Genomic DNA, 17,497 nt, shown 5'->3' with positions numbered 1-17,497 from the left:
CGGATGCTAACAGAACTTTTTCTTAATTTCCTTGTCTATTTTATTTTCCTTGAGTTCTTTTTTATGTTTATGTATAGGAATGCATGTTTATGTCTGCATGCATGCTTTAGTGGAAGCAAAGAACAGTAGGATGTTATCCTACAGAGATCAGTGCAACAATATATATTTGTACACCTAATTTTGTTTGCATTTTAGTTTAAGGAAGTGTTCGTGAAGTGTTCACGCACTTCTGGAGTTGCTAGCTGCTCTGAAGATGCCGTAAAGCTTTTAGTGATGTTCTTTTCTCCCATGTATTCATAATCACAGCAAATACCAGCAGCGTTAACTTCATAAAGACGAGCCTTAGACTGCGTAAAATATCACATTGGGGATACGTGCCCTCGTCATCTTGCATCTTGTTATTGTAAGAATATCTCAGATTCATGTCTGTGTGTATCTGGATTCAAAGAAATAAGCTGCTTATATTAGACTTTAAATCCGCCAGATCGTCAAACAACATCTGTGCTTTTGTTCCATAATCCATATTCCAACCATTCACTGAGAGTCATCTGGCTGCTTCTTAAATTCACTGATGAGTCACCACAAATGTCAATATATGTTTGTTGAGTGGAGCGATGGATGGAATCCTATATATGCATGTGGGGTAAAATGGATTGTATAAGGAATAAAGTCTTATAGACAGTTGATCTTGGTCAAGAGTGACATGCCTGCCTGGGCGTTGTCTGCCTCACTCCACAAAACTGACTTACATCGGGCTTAGTGCTCAGAGATTGCTCTGCTGCTCAGGGTGAATGGAACGATTCTCAGGCTTATGTTTCTCACCGGGATGCCAAAGTGTATCAGTGTTTCTTTGAGTCTCAGCCTCCCAGACTTCTTGGTGTTCACTATGTCTGCTGCCTGCAGTTTCATCGTCCGTGCATTTGAGAGTTTATGAAGAACAAATTAGCATCAAATTGTATTTATAGAAAGATAAATTGAATATAAGAATCAGCCTCAAGGACTGTTACCGAAACATCCTGGTTCTAAAATGATTCTGGCTAGTAACAGCAGTGTGGTCTGCCCGTGCAAAAGAATACTTGGACACGTTATCGAACGTTTTCTTGCTTCCCTTACTCCTTGTAGTAATGAAGTAAGCGGGGGCCATTGAGCCCAGAACGTCAGCCATAGGCATTGTCACCAAAGAAATGCCTGCTGAGAAAAAGAATGACCCCTGTCACAGCAGTGACACACGCTACCCACATTTAATAGTGTCTGTGATGGCAACATTATACTGCTGTAGGGTTTGGGTATGGCTCTCATACTGTAGGCTACATCGGGGTTTCCAATGGGAGTAGTGGAAACAACACAGTTGAGCCCCGACCAAAGTGGTTTTTTTGTTGTTGTTTCTTGCAAGGTTTCTGTTGTGTTTAATAATCAAGTTTTCCAAGTGTACAACTTAGTGCTGTTGACCAAAAACAACGTGATGTTAATACTGATTTCAAAAGTTCTATCAAACAAATTAGATCACGGCATAAAACAACAATATTCAGACATAATCTTCGAGAGTCGAGACCTTTTCCACAAAGCTGTAGTCTGTCATAGGGATAGTGAGGACTTAACCTCGTTACCACAGATTGCTGTGTTGCAAAAGAATTAAAGGCACTTTCTTGGAATTTCCAGCAGCACAATTATCTTGCACTACAAAGACCAGCAGCCCTTTCAAGATCTTAAAAGCTCAATGAGAATAAAATCAGCACAATCATACACAATGGCTTAATTGCGTTCTTTCGGTGTCAGTTTGCTTGACAGTTCCACCTACGTGTTAAAGTGTCATGTGTAAAACAGGAATGAATGGACACATGCCAGAGGGCACTAAGAGAAGAATTGGGATTTTACTCTCCTCATGAAGGTTCTGTAGGCTGAGATGAGAGGGAACTGATGAAAGCAGTGGAGGGCCAGAAATAGATCAAACCCAAACTGGGGTTCGGTACCACTGGGCATGCGGAAGGGCGGGATTCATGCCCTGGACGGCTGCGCATGCATGCAGCTGTCTGACTCGATAGTAGACGGAGTCGCCCATGAAAATCATAGCAATAGCAAACACGCTAGCCTGCTAATGATGGAAGCTATTAAGGAAGGCTGATAACAGGAGGAAGAGGTCTCGGTTGTGATTAGAAAAGGATGAAGATTACGGACACCCTCAAGCTCATCTCTGCTCTCCCTCCTTTCACTCCATCTCTCTCATCTCCCTGTTATCTCCTTTCAGTTTGGCGGCTCTGACTGTGATTGGTCGATGGATAAGAGGCTCATGATTCTTCTATTTTCTGCTCCATTAGCCTGACTCACTTCACGCGGTGGATCTGTCAGAGGCCGAGTGGCTGTTAGTCCTCTCGGCCTTCATCGTCTCCCCTCTGTTTCTCAAAGCTTGCCACTCCTTACGCTTCCATTTGACGGGCAGTGCAGCAAATATTTTGTTAAAGTTTTACTGGAATTTTTCCGCTCTTGCATGCGGCTCTCGAAAAGTGGGAAAGATGTTTCGGGGAGGTTATTATAAATGATCAGATACCTTTTTTTGTAATCTTTTGGCTTTTGCATCCGGTCCTCAATCAGATAATTACAGCAGTTTAATCTCACTCCAGCCCTGATCTGAAGCTCTGTGAGACCTTTAGTCATTCATCTTATTTTTTCCTCACTCGCCATTTCGTCCTGCATCCAGATAGAACCAGCTCGCGCTCATCTGATAAGGAGTTCTGAAAGTTCACTATCGACTGCGGTACAGTTGTGGGCACTGCCTACGTCTTTTTTTTTTATTAGACTCACTGAGAACTACTTGCAAATAACTTTGTTTTTATGTGAACCTCTAACCTGCAATGCATGTGTTTTATTCTTCACCTCATCTCAGAGTGAACTTTCCAAAGCCCTTTCATTTCCACTGTGCAGATGAATAACCCTGCACCCGTCACCAGACAGCCTCAGCACAGAATATTTAATGTGAACTTGTTTGTGTGTTTCTTTATTGGATGTGGCTGTAAGGTTCTTATGTGACCATATTTCTTAGCGCTGTCTTTCTGTGTTTTGTGCTTTCAAATGCCCTCTTTGTCCTTCGGCTGCCTGCTATTCTCTCTCCTCCATGCGACAACCCCCCCCCCGCCCCCACCACACCCCTCCCCTGGGCCACCTCCATTTATTGTTTCATTTAATTATTCATACTCTTAATTCTAGACAAGAGAACAAAGCTGCTAAGTCATTTATTTATGCCTTTGAGCTCTTAGTTGCAGTTGACACAGCTTTCTCTGTCGCCGCTGCACAGTCACAATTGGCTAATCACACACGGAGACACCCACACTCAACCCAGATGCATGTTTAGGCACACTTGGGCTTTATGTTATGTCATATCTGGAGCTGGTGTGTGAAAAGCTGTCTCAGAAATAACACAGCACTGTGGACACAGTAGCTCAGCTGCAACCACAGTATTCCCAACAAAATGTAGACCTAAAAAGAAATAAACAAGCCATGCTCACTTTCTACTGTAAACCTCTGCATGATAACGCTGCACAACCATTAGCAATTATATTCATGTCTTATCAGTTTCAGCTCATGTAGCTCAAAAGAAACATAGTGCGGGCTGATCATGTTTTTATCTGCATGATCATGAACATTTTGAAAAAGTGTTAAATTAAGTTTCCAGCTGTTTAATCTACAAATATTAACTTTTGAATATTTCACTTCATTTTCTAACCGCTTATTCCGCTATCGGGTCGCGGGCCAAGCTGGAGCCAATCCCAGCAGTCAATGGGCGAGAGGCAGGGGACACCCTGGACAAGCCGCCAGTTCATCGCAGGGCAACACAGAGACAGACAACCAGCCACACACACTCACACCTACGGGCAATTTAGTGTCACCAATCAGCCTAGGCTGCATGTCTTTGGAGGTGGGAGGAAGCCGGAGAACCTGGAGAGAACCCACGCAGACACGGGGAGAACATGCAAACTCCTCACAGAATGGCCACAAGCCGGAGACGAACCTGCGACCACCTCGCTGTGAGGCAACAGTGCTTACCACTGCGCCACCGAGCCGCCTGCCTTTTGAATATATATATATATTTTTAATCGTCACAAATTACTGAACCGCTCCCTTTTAAAGTCACCATCAGAAAGTATGTCTGAAAACAAAGCCTCTACCGTTTTGTGCGTTGGAATTCAGGGCGGCACAGCGGTGCTCTCGGTTTTGCCTTACAGCAATAAGACCCCATAAAAATTTAATAAAGTGAATGTTTCTCACTAGTAATTAAACAAGATCAACCGTTGACATATTTTGATGGCTATAGAGGGAATTAATTAGCACACAAGCACGTCCACTGTGCAACGGACAAAGTGTTAATGTCATTCTTACTCCCACTCTACTGTATAATTCAGGTTGGGTTCACCGATGCATTCAGAAGGAGCAACATCCAGATTTACACGTCTGTTTAAACATTGTGCAGCTGCAGCATTACAGTACGGCAGCGTACATTATCTGCCAGGTACTTCACATTCCATTTTAAGAGACTTCATGATTATGAATAAGCCGTGCAGCTCTAATGTCAGCCTGACACTGTCCCAGACATTAAAGCCACATATCTAGCCATTAATTGGTTCTGAGGGCAAAACCACCAGTACAGCTGGTATTTGCAGTGTGTGATGAAGAGGATTTTCTGGGTTTACTGAAATCTGCAGCACATCTTAAGGGGTGGGGGGCGGGACCGGAAATTGGAAAAGAGAAATGTGGAAGACTGGGAGAGGGGCAGAGGAAGAAAGTGGCAAAAATGCAGCGAGGAGATTGAATGCAGGGAAACACGGAGAGTGAAAATTACCCAGGAATAAATCAGATAAAAACATGCTCAGGAATGTAATGTAAGAATGTAAAATCCTTCATCACTTTCTGATTTTCTCAGTCTCATCTTCATGTAACTTCCCTCAATTTTATACTCACCTTTTATTTTTGGTTGAAAAATCAAACATAATTGAAGGTAAATGTAATTCTGAGGGACCATATGTCACATAAAACATTATTGTGGGTCAGGACAAATTTTACCCTTTCAAATCCAGGCCAGTCCTTTACTTGGTTTCGATAAAATCTCGTAAGAACCCCCACATTAAAATGAAGATGTGGCCACTGTGTCTCCAGGTAGCATTATTAGCAGTGGGGGTTCTGAAGAAGACGGAACGCACTGCATAATAAACCGGACAAGGATGACTGTGTCATGCTGAAAATGAAAAGCTGCTTCTGTTAACTTTCTGAATGACTGTCAGCTATGCGAGTGTTTACTCAAGAATGGATCGTACCTTAACGGAGTCTAGCGAGCTACGACGTCCGTTCTGTTCCCACAAACTGAGTTACCATTTTATTCCCTGATATTCTCCAAACCAACCTGGATCACTCAGCGGCGTAGATTTACCCTCATTGTCATTACGTTTACATTTTACACTTGTAAAATAGGACGCTCAAGATGCAAGAAACTGGTTATAGAAAATACTTTTCATTTGATACAGGCATGCAGCCCACACAAAATCCTACCAATGCATTTGAGTTCACCGTACTGGGTGATCTTTACTGTTCTCTTTCACCACAGACAGGGACTTGTTCGTCTTTTCGCCTTTTCCCCTCTATTTCTTAATGCTCAAGCCGGATAACGATTGCTGCGCTCAGGAGGTGAAGCTGTCTCACGTCAACGTGTGTGATGCGCCAACACGATTGCGGAATACAGTGCATGTATGATGCAGTTTGCCGGCGATGTGAGTGGTCTATCTGCAGGGAGAAGCCATTAAATGCAGCAATGGTCCAAAGTAAAGCTCAAGAGACATGTCGAGACAAAACACCAGTGTGAGGTGGTGGGAGTGCAGAACAAAATCACTGCGAACGAGCGTTGCGTTAGAAATAGGCTCTTAATGCAGTCTGCTGCATTTTTAACATCCATTTGAATATGTTTCATGTTTTCTGCTTTGATGTTGAAGGGATTCGAAAAGCATCTAAATATAACTGTGATTTGTAGGAATATGTAGAAGGTTAATTCAGCATTCTGCAACATGGGAATACAACAAATTGTCCCCTTGTGCTGTCAAGAAAAATAAATATGCATATGCAGCGGCCATCAGTCCTGGCTATCACATGCCCTGGTTGTAACTTAATGAGATCTTGACCGTGGGACTTAACCTCGCCAATGTTCCAGACGCTATTGTCGTTTACCTGGTTTGAAATGCAAGTTCGTATTCAAATTATTATCGGATGCATGTGTTCATGGACCTGAAAAATATTGATCCGATTAGGACTTGCGTGTCCATGCATCACACTTTCGATCGGAATAAATTCTTTTGACGTGCGCAATTTGACTAAATATACCGGAAATAGTAGTAGAAGAAGAAGACGCCGTAGCGACTTCCGTTGTAAACAAACATCGCTCTGCCCTTTTCTGCTTGAAACGTTAGCGTTATTTCGCTCATTTTTATTTAACTCTTCCAAATAGAGCTGCACTGTGTCCGCCAGACCGCACTTTTGTTTTTGATCATTTTAAAGCCAGAAATACATTCCGTCTTTAAGCCATCTTTAAGATCACGGGTTCTGGTGGTGCACAGATGAATTCTCAGCATTATTTGTATCTGATTTGATAATAGTGATAATCAATTAATGAAGCGGACTGTTGGGAATACTGGATTGAAACCAACCAACGACCATGTGACTGGGGTGGGTAGCGCATTTGCTTTCCAGTCTAAAAGTGATATAATCTATTATGTGCTTGAAAACATGTTTCTGATCTTCAGAATGGGACCACGGATTGACTTTTTATGGCAGGATTACAAAGTTGTGAATGGATTTTAATAAAATGCTTGTAATAAGACTAATAATTCTGGCCGTTCAGATCATATTTCTTTCCCTGAATACACACGCGCACACACTCTCTCACACAAGCACCACACACTCCGGTTGGCAAATGACTACGTAAGCTGGCTAAGGATTCAACCACAACAGTTGCTCATGCCTGCCATGTTAGCCAAAGCAGACCGCGCCGTCTGCAGATAGGATGACACTGTTTATTTGCAGTGTATAAAAGCATGTGCTGTATTTGTACCAGACACAGAAGGTGCTTGTACTTCATGCAACATGGACACAAGGGACTGTGAAGGCTTTATTATGCGGTTATTTGTGAATGTAGTGAACACAGCGGGTGCAGGGTTAAATTTCACTGAAGCTATGCCACAATATATACAATGTATTTATTCCCACTTGTGTAGAACATTACAGTGACCTCCTCCCTCCGTGTCCTGTTGGAACAACGCTTGCTGAACGCAGCCAATTTAGCAGAACTCAAAGGCAGCCGCCGTTCAGTTGCTTTATTCAAAGTGAGAAAACATTTGCAGATGCTATGAAATGGAGTTAATGGAAACAGAAATGCTGATGAATGGCCGTATATTCATGATCACAAATGAAGATGAACGTGGGTCTTTGAGGCCAAGGATGTTTCACCTGAATGAAAAGCTATTGAATAAGTATCCGCACTTTGCTACACGCGTTTCCACAATTTGAAAGTGATTTTTGAAAGAAGATTCTCTTGTAGCTGATATCAGCTCTGCGTGTGTGTCCTTTGCTTATCTATCCCATCACACAGTTAAAATTTATCATTTACAAATGTTCCGGGAAATTTCTTCAAATTCCATTGAGCCACTTTGTTTTCCCTCTTCTGCGGCTGTCGTTGTTGTCCGGCTCCTCCAGTCCCCGTAATTTCGCAATAATTTGACAAACAGAGGCAGAGATGTTCTTCTTGTATATCCCAGATTATTGGATGACTCCTAGGATAAGGGACCAGTTTGAAGCGACATATTGACAGTCACATTGTGTCAATGTCGAACCCTTTGCTCCAACACCAGAACACATTTACACACTCCAAACGGCTCAGGGCATGGCAATGTAACCTTGCTGTATTAATGGGGAGACGAGGCAATGCCAGTATCATTGACTCAAGGATTCATATGACATTTACGATCTGTGATATGCCCATTGACATTTTATGAACCTCGTAGTTGGTCTAAATGACCTGCACGTTTAACTGGCAGTCTGGTTAATGCTGCCTTTGTCTCCTGTGGTTGTGTGTTTGCCCCCCTGCTGATCAGGGTGTGACTTCAGATGGTCATCACAAGGCCGATGAGAGGATGCTTGGAATGAACACACACACACACACAGAGATTAAAGGGGTAAGCTGCACCGCTCATCTGGGATAAATGTGGTCAGTGAGGAGAACAGCTGAGCAAACAGAGCAGAGCGGTGAGGGAGAGAGGGAAGTGAGGATGACAAACTCTTCATCCCGGTACAGTGTTGGCGACCGGCTGCCACGTTGGATATACATCAGCCCTGAACGCGGGAGAATGAGGACCGGTGCAGGTAACGTAACGGGCGCACATACACACACTGATGAGATGATCACAACCTAATTTGAGTTGCTGCTTGCTCTTAATTGATGGGATTGGATTCAGAGTGCAGTTGTTTTACCTTGAATTAATTTGCTTCATAAAACATTTGTTAAGGAAGAACTGTCTGTACCAGCTGAAACACGTCATGCAGCTGTAATGTCAGAGACGTCAGCTGACTGTCCCTCATTTACCAGCATGGAAAAGTCAAATCTAAAATGTAGGAAATTGAACTGTGCAACTTTTCTTCTCAAGGCTTTCACCGGGGCCCCCATTGCCTTGCCAAGCCCCACATTGAAATCCTTCCAGTGTTTCTACATGCTTTAGGAGCTACTAAGCAAAGAAGAACTGTAAGCCTACAGTCTCAATTTGGCACATTGACGTTTCTGGGACAGGCATATTGTCGCTGAAAATTCTGTGCACCAAAAAAAAAAAAAAAGTCATAAGAATATATGATAACCCAGAAGAAGAAGATGGGCAGGAAGAAAAACAACTTGAATCTCCTGGAGATATCATGCTCACTTGTCTTTCCTTGTGGGACGTGAAGGCTTTTGCTCTCTGTTGTTTTCCTCCTTTAAGCTCAAAAAGACTTGAAATCCACTAACAGCTGCTTTGGGGTAGAAAAGGTCTCTGTCATCTCCTGCTGTATGCCTGGAAATCCAGGCAGCTTTTTGAGCTGCATGCTTTATTTTTTCTTGTTGACTGTTTGTTGTTTAAATCCATTGTTACAATGCATCTTTTACTGTTGGAAATATGCATATGTGAGGACAACAACTGGATATTAACACAATGCATTGACTGTACAAAAGTCCTGAACTGATGTTTTTGCTCAGTGGAGCGGGTGGTGGTGCTTTAAATTTCATGTTCTATGTCCTACCCTCTGTCAGTACCCCGTGTCCACATGATCAAGTACTACCAATTGTTAATTATCCAGAACAGCGGAGATAATTGCTGTGGGATGAGTGGCAGGCAATATGGAGTCTTTGGTGCAGTGATTTTTAGTTGCAGTTTTGTACAGTTTGACCTGTTATATCAACATAAATCAAATAGTTATCATAAGTAATTTTTTTATCATTTTTTTTTTGACATTTTTAGAGTACATTTTGAATCCATTAATAATAACATTGAATGATTGATCATATAACTTGCCCAGCAAACAGTCACGATCGCAGCTGCTGTTGGTGGCACTGTTTGACCAAAGCGACCGCTGAAGGTCTCTGATGGAGTTCTTCTACAGTGATGTGAAACCAAAAACACAATAATGCGTTGTATCCCCTATTTGGACTGAAAGTGAGTCGTTTAAAATCTCCGCCTGCTTTCTGAGCTTCCCTTCTGTCGCCCTGCAGGAAGTGGCTCTGTCATGCTATTTGTGGCTTCAAAGATCACATTTCCTCAGATTTGCTATTCTTGGAGTGAAGCAGCCCAGGGTCGCCGAGACGACTGGGCCTGCAGAGATGTGGATATTCTGCAAGCTTCTCCTGCTGTTTAATGCCCAAAGCCCCGCGTGAGCCGTGAGACTCTCAAACATACTTACTCACTCGCTTATCTTGATGGACGGCTTAATCTTATCTCCTCGATAGAGATGACCGATGAGCTGCTCACGTCCTAAACTTTGGTCACTTTCTGATTAATCTGCCCACATTTAGATTTTTCTACGTGATCTCAAGAATCCTTCTTTAATCCTTGGACGGCTGTAATCTTTCACGATAAACCACACGTTGCTTGTGTGTTTGTGTGTGTTGTTGGTTCCGTTCGTGTCTCCATGCCCCTGCTCTTCCAGCACATCTGCTGATTTGTCTTTTTACACCACTCGAGAGCAGTAATGAGAACAAGGCTGGTTTCGACAGACCTCACGCAAGCCCCATGCATTATTTAGCTAATGGTGAGGTGGCAGATGCTGGAGCGCTTCTGCTGAGACCAGAGTCCCTGCAGACAAAGACCACCTTTCTTTGTGTATGTGATCAGTGATGCTGCTCTCCACTGCTGGGTATAAGCGCTGAGATGGATACAGTGGACACCAGCACAGTGCAGAGATGTAGACACAGCAAGACGTATGCAGCTTAATTTGGATTGAGATAATAGCACTGCTTTATAAAATGTTAATGCTCACTGCTGTTAGCGTTGACAGAGAAGCTGCATCTCCCTGTGTCAGTCGTGATCTCGCTCATATTTACGGTTTATTCACTGTGCATGGTCAGATGTGCATTGTTTCTATCACGGAAAGATGGATAATATTTGCATTTATGACTTTTTTGTGTGTGTTGAGATCATCTTATTTTGCTCGTTTTAAATAAAAGATCTTCAGAAGTATCTCTAGAAATGATTCTTAAATGAATTATCAAATTAATGTCAAGTCTATTAAAGGGCAGAGCCAAAAATTAAATTAGTAATAAATTGGAACCTTCCTCATTTGACTTCATCAGACTACATAATTTTTCTGATGCAATCTGGGTTGGACTTAGGATATGCAGGCCAACAAATTAAAGAGGTGAGATGTGGATGTGGCCTTTCGCATTAATTAGCCTGCTGCAATAACAACAAGCTAAAAGCATTGTTCCGAATATTCATGTGCTCAGCTGTGAATTAAAACCCCTGAAATGTCTGTTGAAACTCTTCAGCAGCTGAGGCCTGCTGCAGACATTAGCTCGGCTTTAGGGCAGCGGTTCTGGTGCTACTGGGACGCTCTTAGCGGCGTTACTGGGACGCTCATAGCGACACATTCTGCTCTATTGTGCAGCAGCATCCAAAGCTAACTGGAGCACCATGGAGTGTTGGCTTGTGCAACTGGGAGACGTTAATTAGTCTGTTGGATGGAGCTTGTACTCTCGTGAGTACCGCCTTTGTTTGCTGCCCTTTTCTGTGTACAAAGCCATGATAATACTTGTGTCAGTGTAAATGTCTGAATGTGCGTTGGGTGAGGGAGGCAGAAATCATAGGCCAGTGTGTGTGTGTTTCTCTGTTTGTATATTTGCTTGTGACACTCTGGGGGCCATTCTAATGAGGGAGTCATTTGTTTAACGTCATCATCCACTAGTTTATGCCGCCCACTTCCCCTGGCATAGGGACAAGCCCAATTATTAAAAGGGTGTGTTTGAATCGCATTAGTAACAGCCCCCCCCCCCCCCCCCCCCCCCCCCCCGCCACTGTCTCGCCTGTCTATTTGTTAGAAGGATTACGGATAAACTGCTGGATGAATCTTGGTGGAAAAGAATCTGAAGATTGGTCTTGTTATAACTTAGATCCTCGTCTGAATACAAAGAAATTACAAAAAATCCCATTTAATTGTAATTGAGTTTTTTCCCCCTAAAGAAACCACATGAAATCACAATCATAAAGGGATCCGATATGCAAAATGCAAAATGTCTTCTGGATCTGATCTGGAATGAGGTCAGGAAAAAATCTAAAATTTTAACATTTATGATTAAAATATCAACTCTGATTCACTTTTCGTGGTTGGTGTATAAAGATATCAAGAACCATTTGTAACCTTTTGGTGATGATCCAGATCACCATGTGGACGGAGCTGGTGTCAGATCTGAATCTGATGAAATGAAATAAATTTGAAATGGAAGAGTGAAATCCTAAACTGTGCCAACCCTCAGATTCTTGATTCTGATCCGAGCAGTCATGACAGCGCCAGTTAAACCTCATGGTGCTATTGACACGTAGGTTTATTTTTATGGGGGAATTGTTTGTTATAATTGTCATGATGAATTATCCAATCAGGCAGCCCGCCAGACAGAGACCTATCTGATCCTGCAGCTTTCTGCCTTCACCAAGACTATAAGCATCACCAACAAGAAAGGCTGAAAAGGAATAATCTGCTAATTAAAACAGGCCTGTCATCACTCTCACGTCTACACATCTAACGCGTGAACTTGAGCTGTTTATCTGTTTCTCATTGGGGAACGGAACAAACACATCGCATCGTTCCTGGTTTCAGCTTTCCATTCACGAAACAAGTATTTTGTTTTTGATTTATCCTTCATGTGTCAGTTTTGAAAGGTAGGTGCAAACCACACTTGAGGGAAGTGTTGTGCAAATTAGGCCTGGGTGTAACAAATGGCTTAATCTGAGATTACATGGCGAGCGCTGCAGACATTATGCTGGGATCACACTGGAGAAGTTCCGCTTTGCATTCATTGGTATGAAAACCCAAATTATGAAGAGCAAATTGGTGCAGACTGTTGTCACAAGCTGCAGGCTACAATAATGCTTGTTGTATATTTCTTTTAGATCTATGCATATATGTATGCATCTTGACTGATTTTGAAATGTTTGGACTATGATCTGGTATTCAGTGAGGAGAAGGCACAAAACAAATGTATGAGAAATTAAACATTATCTGCTACCATCTCTGTGGAATAATATAGCGTCCTCACGATCAGACAAAGAATCCTACTTTTACAAAATAAATCTCAATTTTGACGGGGCCCTTACTCTCTTCGGTCAAATTTATAAAATCAACCGTCTCCTGAGATCTGACTCGCTTTTCATGTTCTGAGCCAGAAACGGTTTTGCAGGCAGCAGGTGATCGGACTAATTTATCTTCAGATGCATTGAAACTTAACCGCAAGAACAAAATAGACCATTAGAGAAACCTAAAATATGCAATGTCTGAAAATCCAGGTGTCCGTACATCAGGTTGTGATTTGGGGCATTAACAAGAGCGAAGAACCATCGTGTAACCAGATGAGCAGCTGGACATTGATGCTTCTAATTGGAATGGTTATTAATGCAGGGGCTAAAGGGCCAGCTGAGTCCTGTGCTTTATCCTCTGGGAGCCCAACTCCACTCTGAGGGCCAAATCAATGGCTCTGATTTAAAGTGCAGCTGGGCCCCCCCCCACACACACACACACCGCCATGTGTGATGCCGGCTGCTTGATCACAATAGAGGACTCTTCACAATAGCTGAGAGGAACACATCAGATAGGGAAGCCACACATCGAAATGTGACAGGGACACAGAACTGTCATTTAGTGTTTGATTGATTGTTGATCAATAATGGGGGGGTTTAACAGTTTGAATTGCAACATCTTTCATCCCCTTTTCTTGCTCTCCTGTCCCGGGATAGAGACAATGTGTACAATGATTGGATATGCTAGATGGGGGGAATTTTTGAAACTCAAACATGAACAGATGGGAATTTCTTCTTGATTTTCTAAATGTGCGTGTATATCTGGAACAATGTCTACGTAAACTGCTCTTCAATTGGGCCAGAGAGGACGTCCATAAGACATAACAAGTCAAAAGAAACCATAACTTTCAAAGTGATAGCCTATTGCGGGCTGTTTTTCTGCTGGAGAATACACTTATAATTATTAACGTTTGTGCAAACCTCCCTTTATGATGACATACATAACAGCCTGCGCCTTTTTTTTATCCCTCCACACTGTTCGCTTGGTAATAAGTTCACTTCAATTCCAATGTTTGAATTTGTTTGATCAGATTTTATCACTGGGAGTAAAAGCGAGTTTATATTTATTTTGCTGCCTAATGCTTCCCATAATGCACCACTAGTCTTTTATTTACTTCTATCCATCTCATTGTTTCCTCGAGCTATGGCAGTCGCAGCTCGAACGTTTTACCGCCGAGGGAATTGAAGGTCCGTATTTATCACCGGTGCAGTTTACCGCCATAAACAGTTCACCACACATCAGACATGGTGATTATGTTGATATTGATCCTTATTCCATAGATGATGTTAAACCTGCCTGACTGCTGAGATTGCTGCCCTGTAATTCCCACAGATGCAGCAGGCAAATAACTGTTGTATCTTTTTATGCGTGCACTGCCTGTGTTAGTATTGATCACTAATATATTACATACCTCTACTTCAGTTATGGCAATGAAATGAAATATTTAATTACAAGACGACCCTATTAAATAGAGCTGCTACAGTCTGGAATCCACCTGCATAGAACTGGCTCCTCTAGCGTACATGCATGTGGCCGTGGACCGGCTGATCTTATTTCACATTCTGCATCGTCATCTTTTCAATGAGCAAACTGCAGCAAACTAAATCAGCCTCAAACAAACTGCGGCGTTAATGCTAACAGACAAAGCCGGATTCTTCAGCTAATACAAAGGCGCAGAGACTGAAACGTGTTTGGTCTTCGCCCGCTGTTATTGAAGATGCAACAATCTTTGTGGACATTTCCAGAAGCAATTTGTTGAACGTATTTACTGCCTAATGAATTTGGAAATGAGATCCAAGCAGGCGGAGTAATGGTACAGATAACAGTTTGATTACCAGGATGCTGTCTCTTTGGAGACGAGAAATTGCTGATCAAATATTTCGCTACATCATGCTGTGCTCTTGTAAAATACATTTCTGCTCATTGATTACTGAGGAAGTATTCACCGAGCTTGCTCTGGAACATTTTTACAGTTTCACAATGAGATTAAAACCAACAAACCAGTAAAGTAAAGGGTTATGTAATTCATTCTGACCTCGGAGCATGGAGGAGCTTTATGGGGATGTTGAAATTTTTTAAATAATGCCTGTTCAAAATTAAAATGCATACCCTTCTCTAATATCTAATAAATGTATTCATCATCATCATCTCATCACTGTTGTTTTTATTTTTATTTTTTTCCCTTTTTGACCATCTGTGTTCTTTGCATAAATATTCAGCAACTCCACAGGACACTTCAGAATACTGATTGGATTATTTGTATTTGTCAATCGTTCTTTGTTTATCTCAGCTAACATCTACTTGAGTGAAGAGGAGGCAGCCTGACAGCCTCCTTCTAAAAGGCTTTGGAGTGACTTTTGCTGCACTCTCCTCCATTTCCTATTTCCTTCCCTCTTTTACCTTGGGGGGGGGGGGGGGGTTGTCGTCTAATCGGAAAATGTATTTTATTATCTCGTTCTTTCTTTACGAAATGTCAATATCAGGTATTTTTCTTCGTCTTCCTGTTCATAGTATTCCTGCATTCTCTGAATTAAAATCCCTCTTTGTATTGTTGCTCTTTCTTCAGTTTGCATCCAGAATATTTCTGCTTCAGCTTTTATTTCCTATGATTTGTTTAAATGTCAGTCCAGCGGGGTGGACAGATGTATCACTGTTCTCCATCTGGGAAACATGCTGCTGTGCAGCGGGGTGAAATTGTTTGACCTTTGTGTATCTATAACGAGAATCTGCACCATTGTTGCCTGTGATGTCGTAGAAAAGTCAGTCGCACTGTGGCGTATCTTTTGAGATGGTTCCGAAGGATTCACAGCAAACAGCAATTTCACCACAGCCACTGAAGCAGTGACAGGATTGCTCCAGGTCAGCCATGGAGCGTTTACCTTCCTCTTTTTCCGATTATACAGAAAATTTCACCCAAACTTGGTTAAGCCCGCTTGATTTTGCCCAGAAATGTAATAATCGTCACACTCTGATAAGTGTTAAAAATTGTAGGCTCTCCCAACAATGATGACGCTGAACTCACTGACTCCAGATATCCTGGTTACTTTCTGGTTCTTGCTGGGCAAAGAATCCAGCATTGGAGAGAGGAGTGGGAATTTGTCTTTATTGGATAAGGTTTAGTCTGCATGCATCACGGTTCGGAATGAAATGTTGCTGTTGTGGAGCTGTAGATAAACTTGCATGTTCAGACGGGCAAAGCCTCAACTGCAAGTCAAATCTACATTCGTGAATTGAAGATGTCAACATCTACACAGGCATGTTTGCCTGCTTTGTCTGGAGACAAAATTATTCTAAAACATGATGATTGTTGTCTTGTTTTTGACATCGGATCTTGAGGCTCAGCAGATGGAAAGCCTCGATGTGCCCCTCAAACATTCTGTCACTTCCTTCTGGTCTGTAATGGTGTCACCTGGCATCAGCACGCAAGGCTCAAGATTTACTTTTGACAGGCTCAGTCGATTTTTACAGATGGACATTGTGACACATTTGTCCATCCATCCAGCTGAAGCCTATTACAGTATACCAGCTTGTCACTGGCGAGAGGCGCGGCGCACCCTGGATGAGATCACCAGCTCATCGTGGAGCCATACGAAAGACAAACAAACACACACGCACACACCTACGGACAATTTGGAGTGATCAATTCATGTTTTTGGTGGAGGGAGGAAGCTGCATGGAGAACTCGGAGAGAACCCACACAGACCCGGGGAGAACATGCACACTCGGCACAGAAAGGAAACCGCACCTGCTGAGATGCTAGTGAAACATTGTTGACATCATGATTGTGTCAGAGTAGATTGTGTATTGATGCTAAGCGTCATGTTTTGAGAGAGCAACTGTAGAAGGAGTCTGCTGAGGTTTGCCATTTGGCTTCCATCATTTGATTTGAGATAATTGGATTTTTCAAATGTTTTTGGGGGAAAGAGGTGACAGAGGGAGAGGAGAAGCTATCATTTTCTCATTTGAATGGTAGCCCCTCTGACAGGGACATGCACGCGCCGGATGAGAGCAGCCTATTCTTATACAGAGAGGACATGGAGGTAATAAGAGGCTGTTTGACAAGAGGGAAGAGGGGTGATTAATGGAAGCCATCAGATGGCAGAGAGGAGATATGAGGAGAACCAAAGATGAAGTCAGACGGAGAAATGAGACCAGAACGGAGAACTAATGACTGTGAATGGAAGAAATTTAACTCACGCATGCGATGAGTGATGAACCTTTCTGCAAACATGCACTTCAGATTAGGTTTGGGACAGTTTGCTAATCTGTTGATATTTTGAATACGCTAGTATTGTGTTCGTAACTCAAACCTTTTTGGGTTTGACAATTTGAAGGATTATATATTATGTAGAGAATTTAATCATCTGAATAAGGATGAAGATTATTCACAGCCTTACAACTGATGACATCACAGAAGTAACTGAATGAAGAGGACATTCTTAAAACAAAAATCAAAACCCTCCATCAAGCCACAAAGGTGCTGCGAATCCTGCTTTGTCCCCTCTGAGTAATGGTTCCTAGTTACCATTACCGTCTTCCATTTATGATGGGGAAAATCCAGCTCAATTTTCGAGGCGATAGTCTGCATCATAATTTCCTATTGGTGTATTTAGCTCTTAATTAAATGTGTTTAAAGATATAAATGAGTACATGTGAATTT

The 17,497-nt window shown here is 42.3% G+C and overlaps 1 protein-coding gene across 1 annotated transcript in view; it reads left to right on the top strand.

Annotated features, from left to right (window-relative positions):
• kazna (kazrin, periplakin interacting protein a) overlaps window positions 1–17,497 on the top strand; it is a 73,354-nt gene that overhangs the window by 8,898 nt on the left and 46,959 nt on the right. The window contains exons 2-3 of the mRNA XM_068747127.1: window positions 4,621–4,633; window positions 10,429–10,442. Coding sequence (XP_068603228.1) covers window positions 4,621–4,633; window positions 10,429–10,442 — 27 coding nt within the window. The remainder of the gene's footprint in view (window positions 1–4,620; window positions 4,634–10,428; window positions 10,443–17,497) is intronic.

Source organism: Brachionichthys hirsutus, chromosome 2 (assembly GCF_040956055.1).
Source record: "Brachionichthys hirsutus isolate HB-005 chromosome 2, CSIRO-AGI_Bhir_v1, whole genome shotgun sequence".
In the NCBI taxonomy this organism is placed as follows: Eukaryota; Metazoa; Chordata; class Actinopteri; order Lophiiformes; family Brachionichthyidae; genus Brachionichthys; species Brachionichthys hirsutus.
Note: the sequence above shows the minus strand (reverse complement) of the source record. Positions and strands in the feature narration are given on the sequence as shown.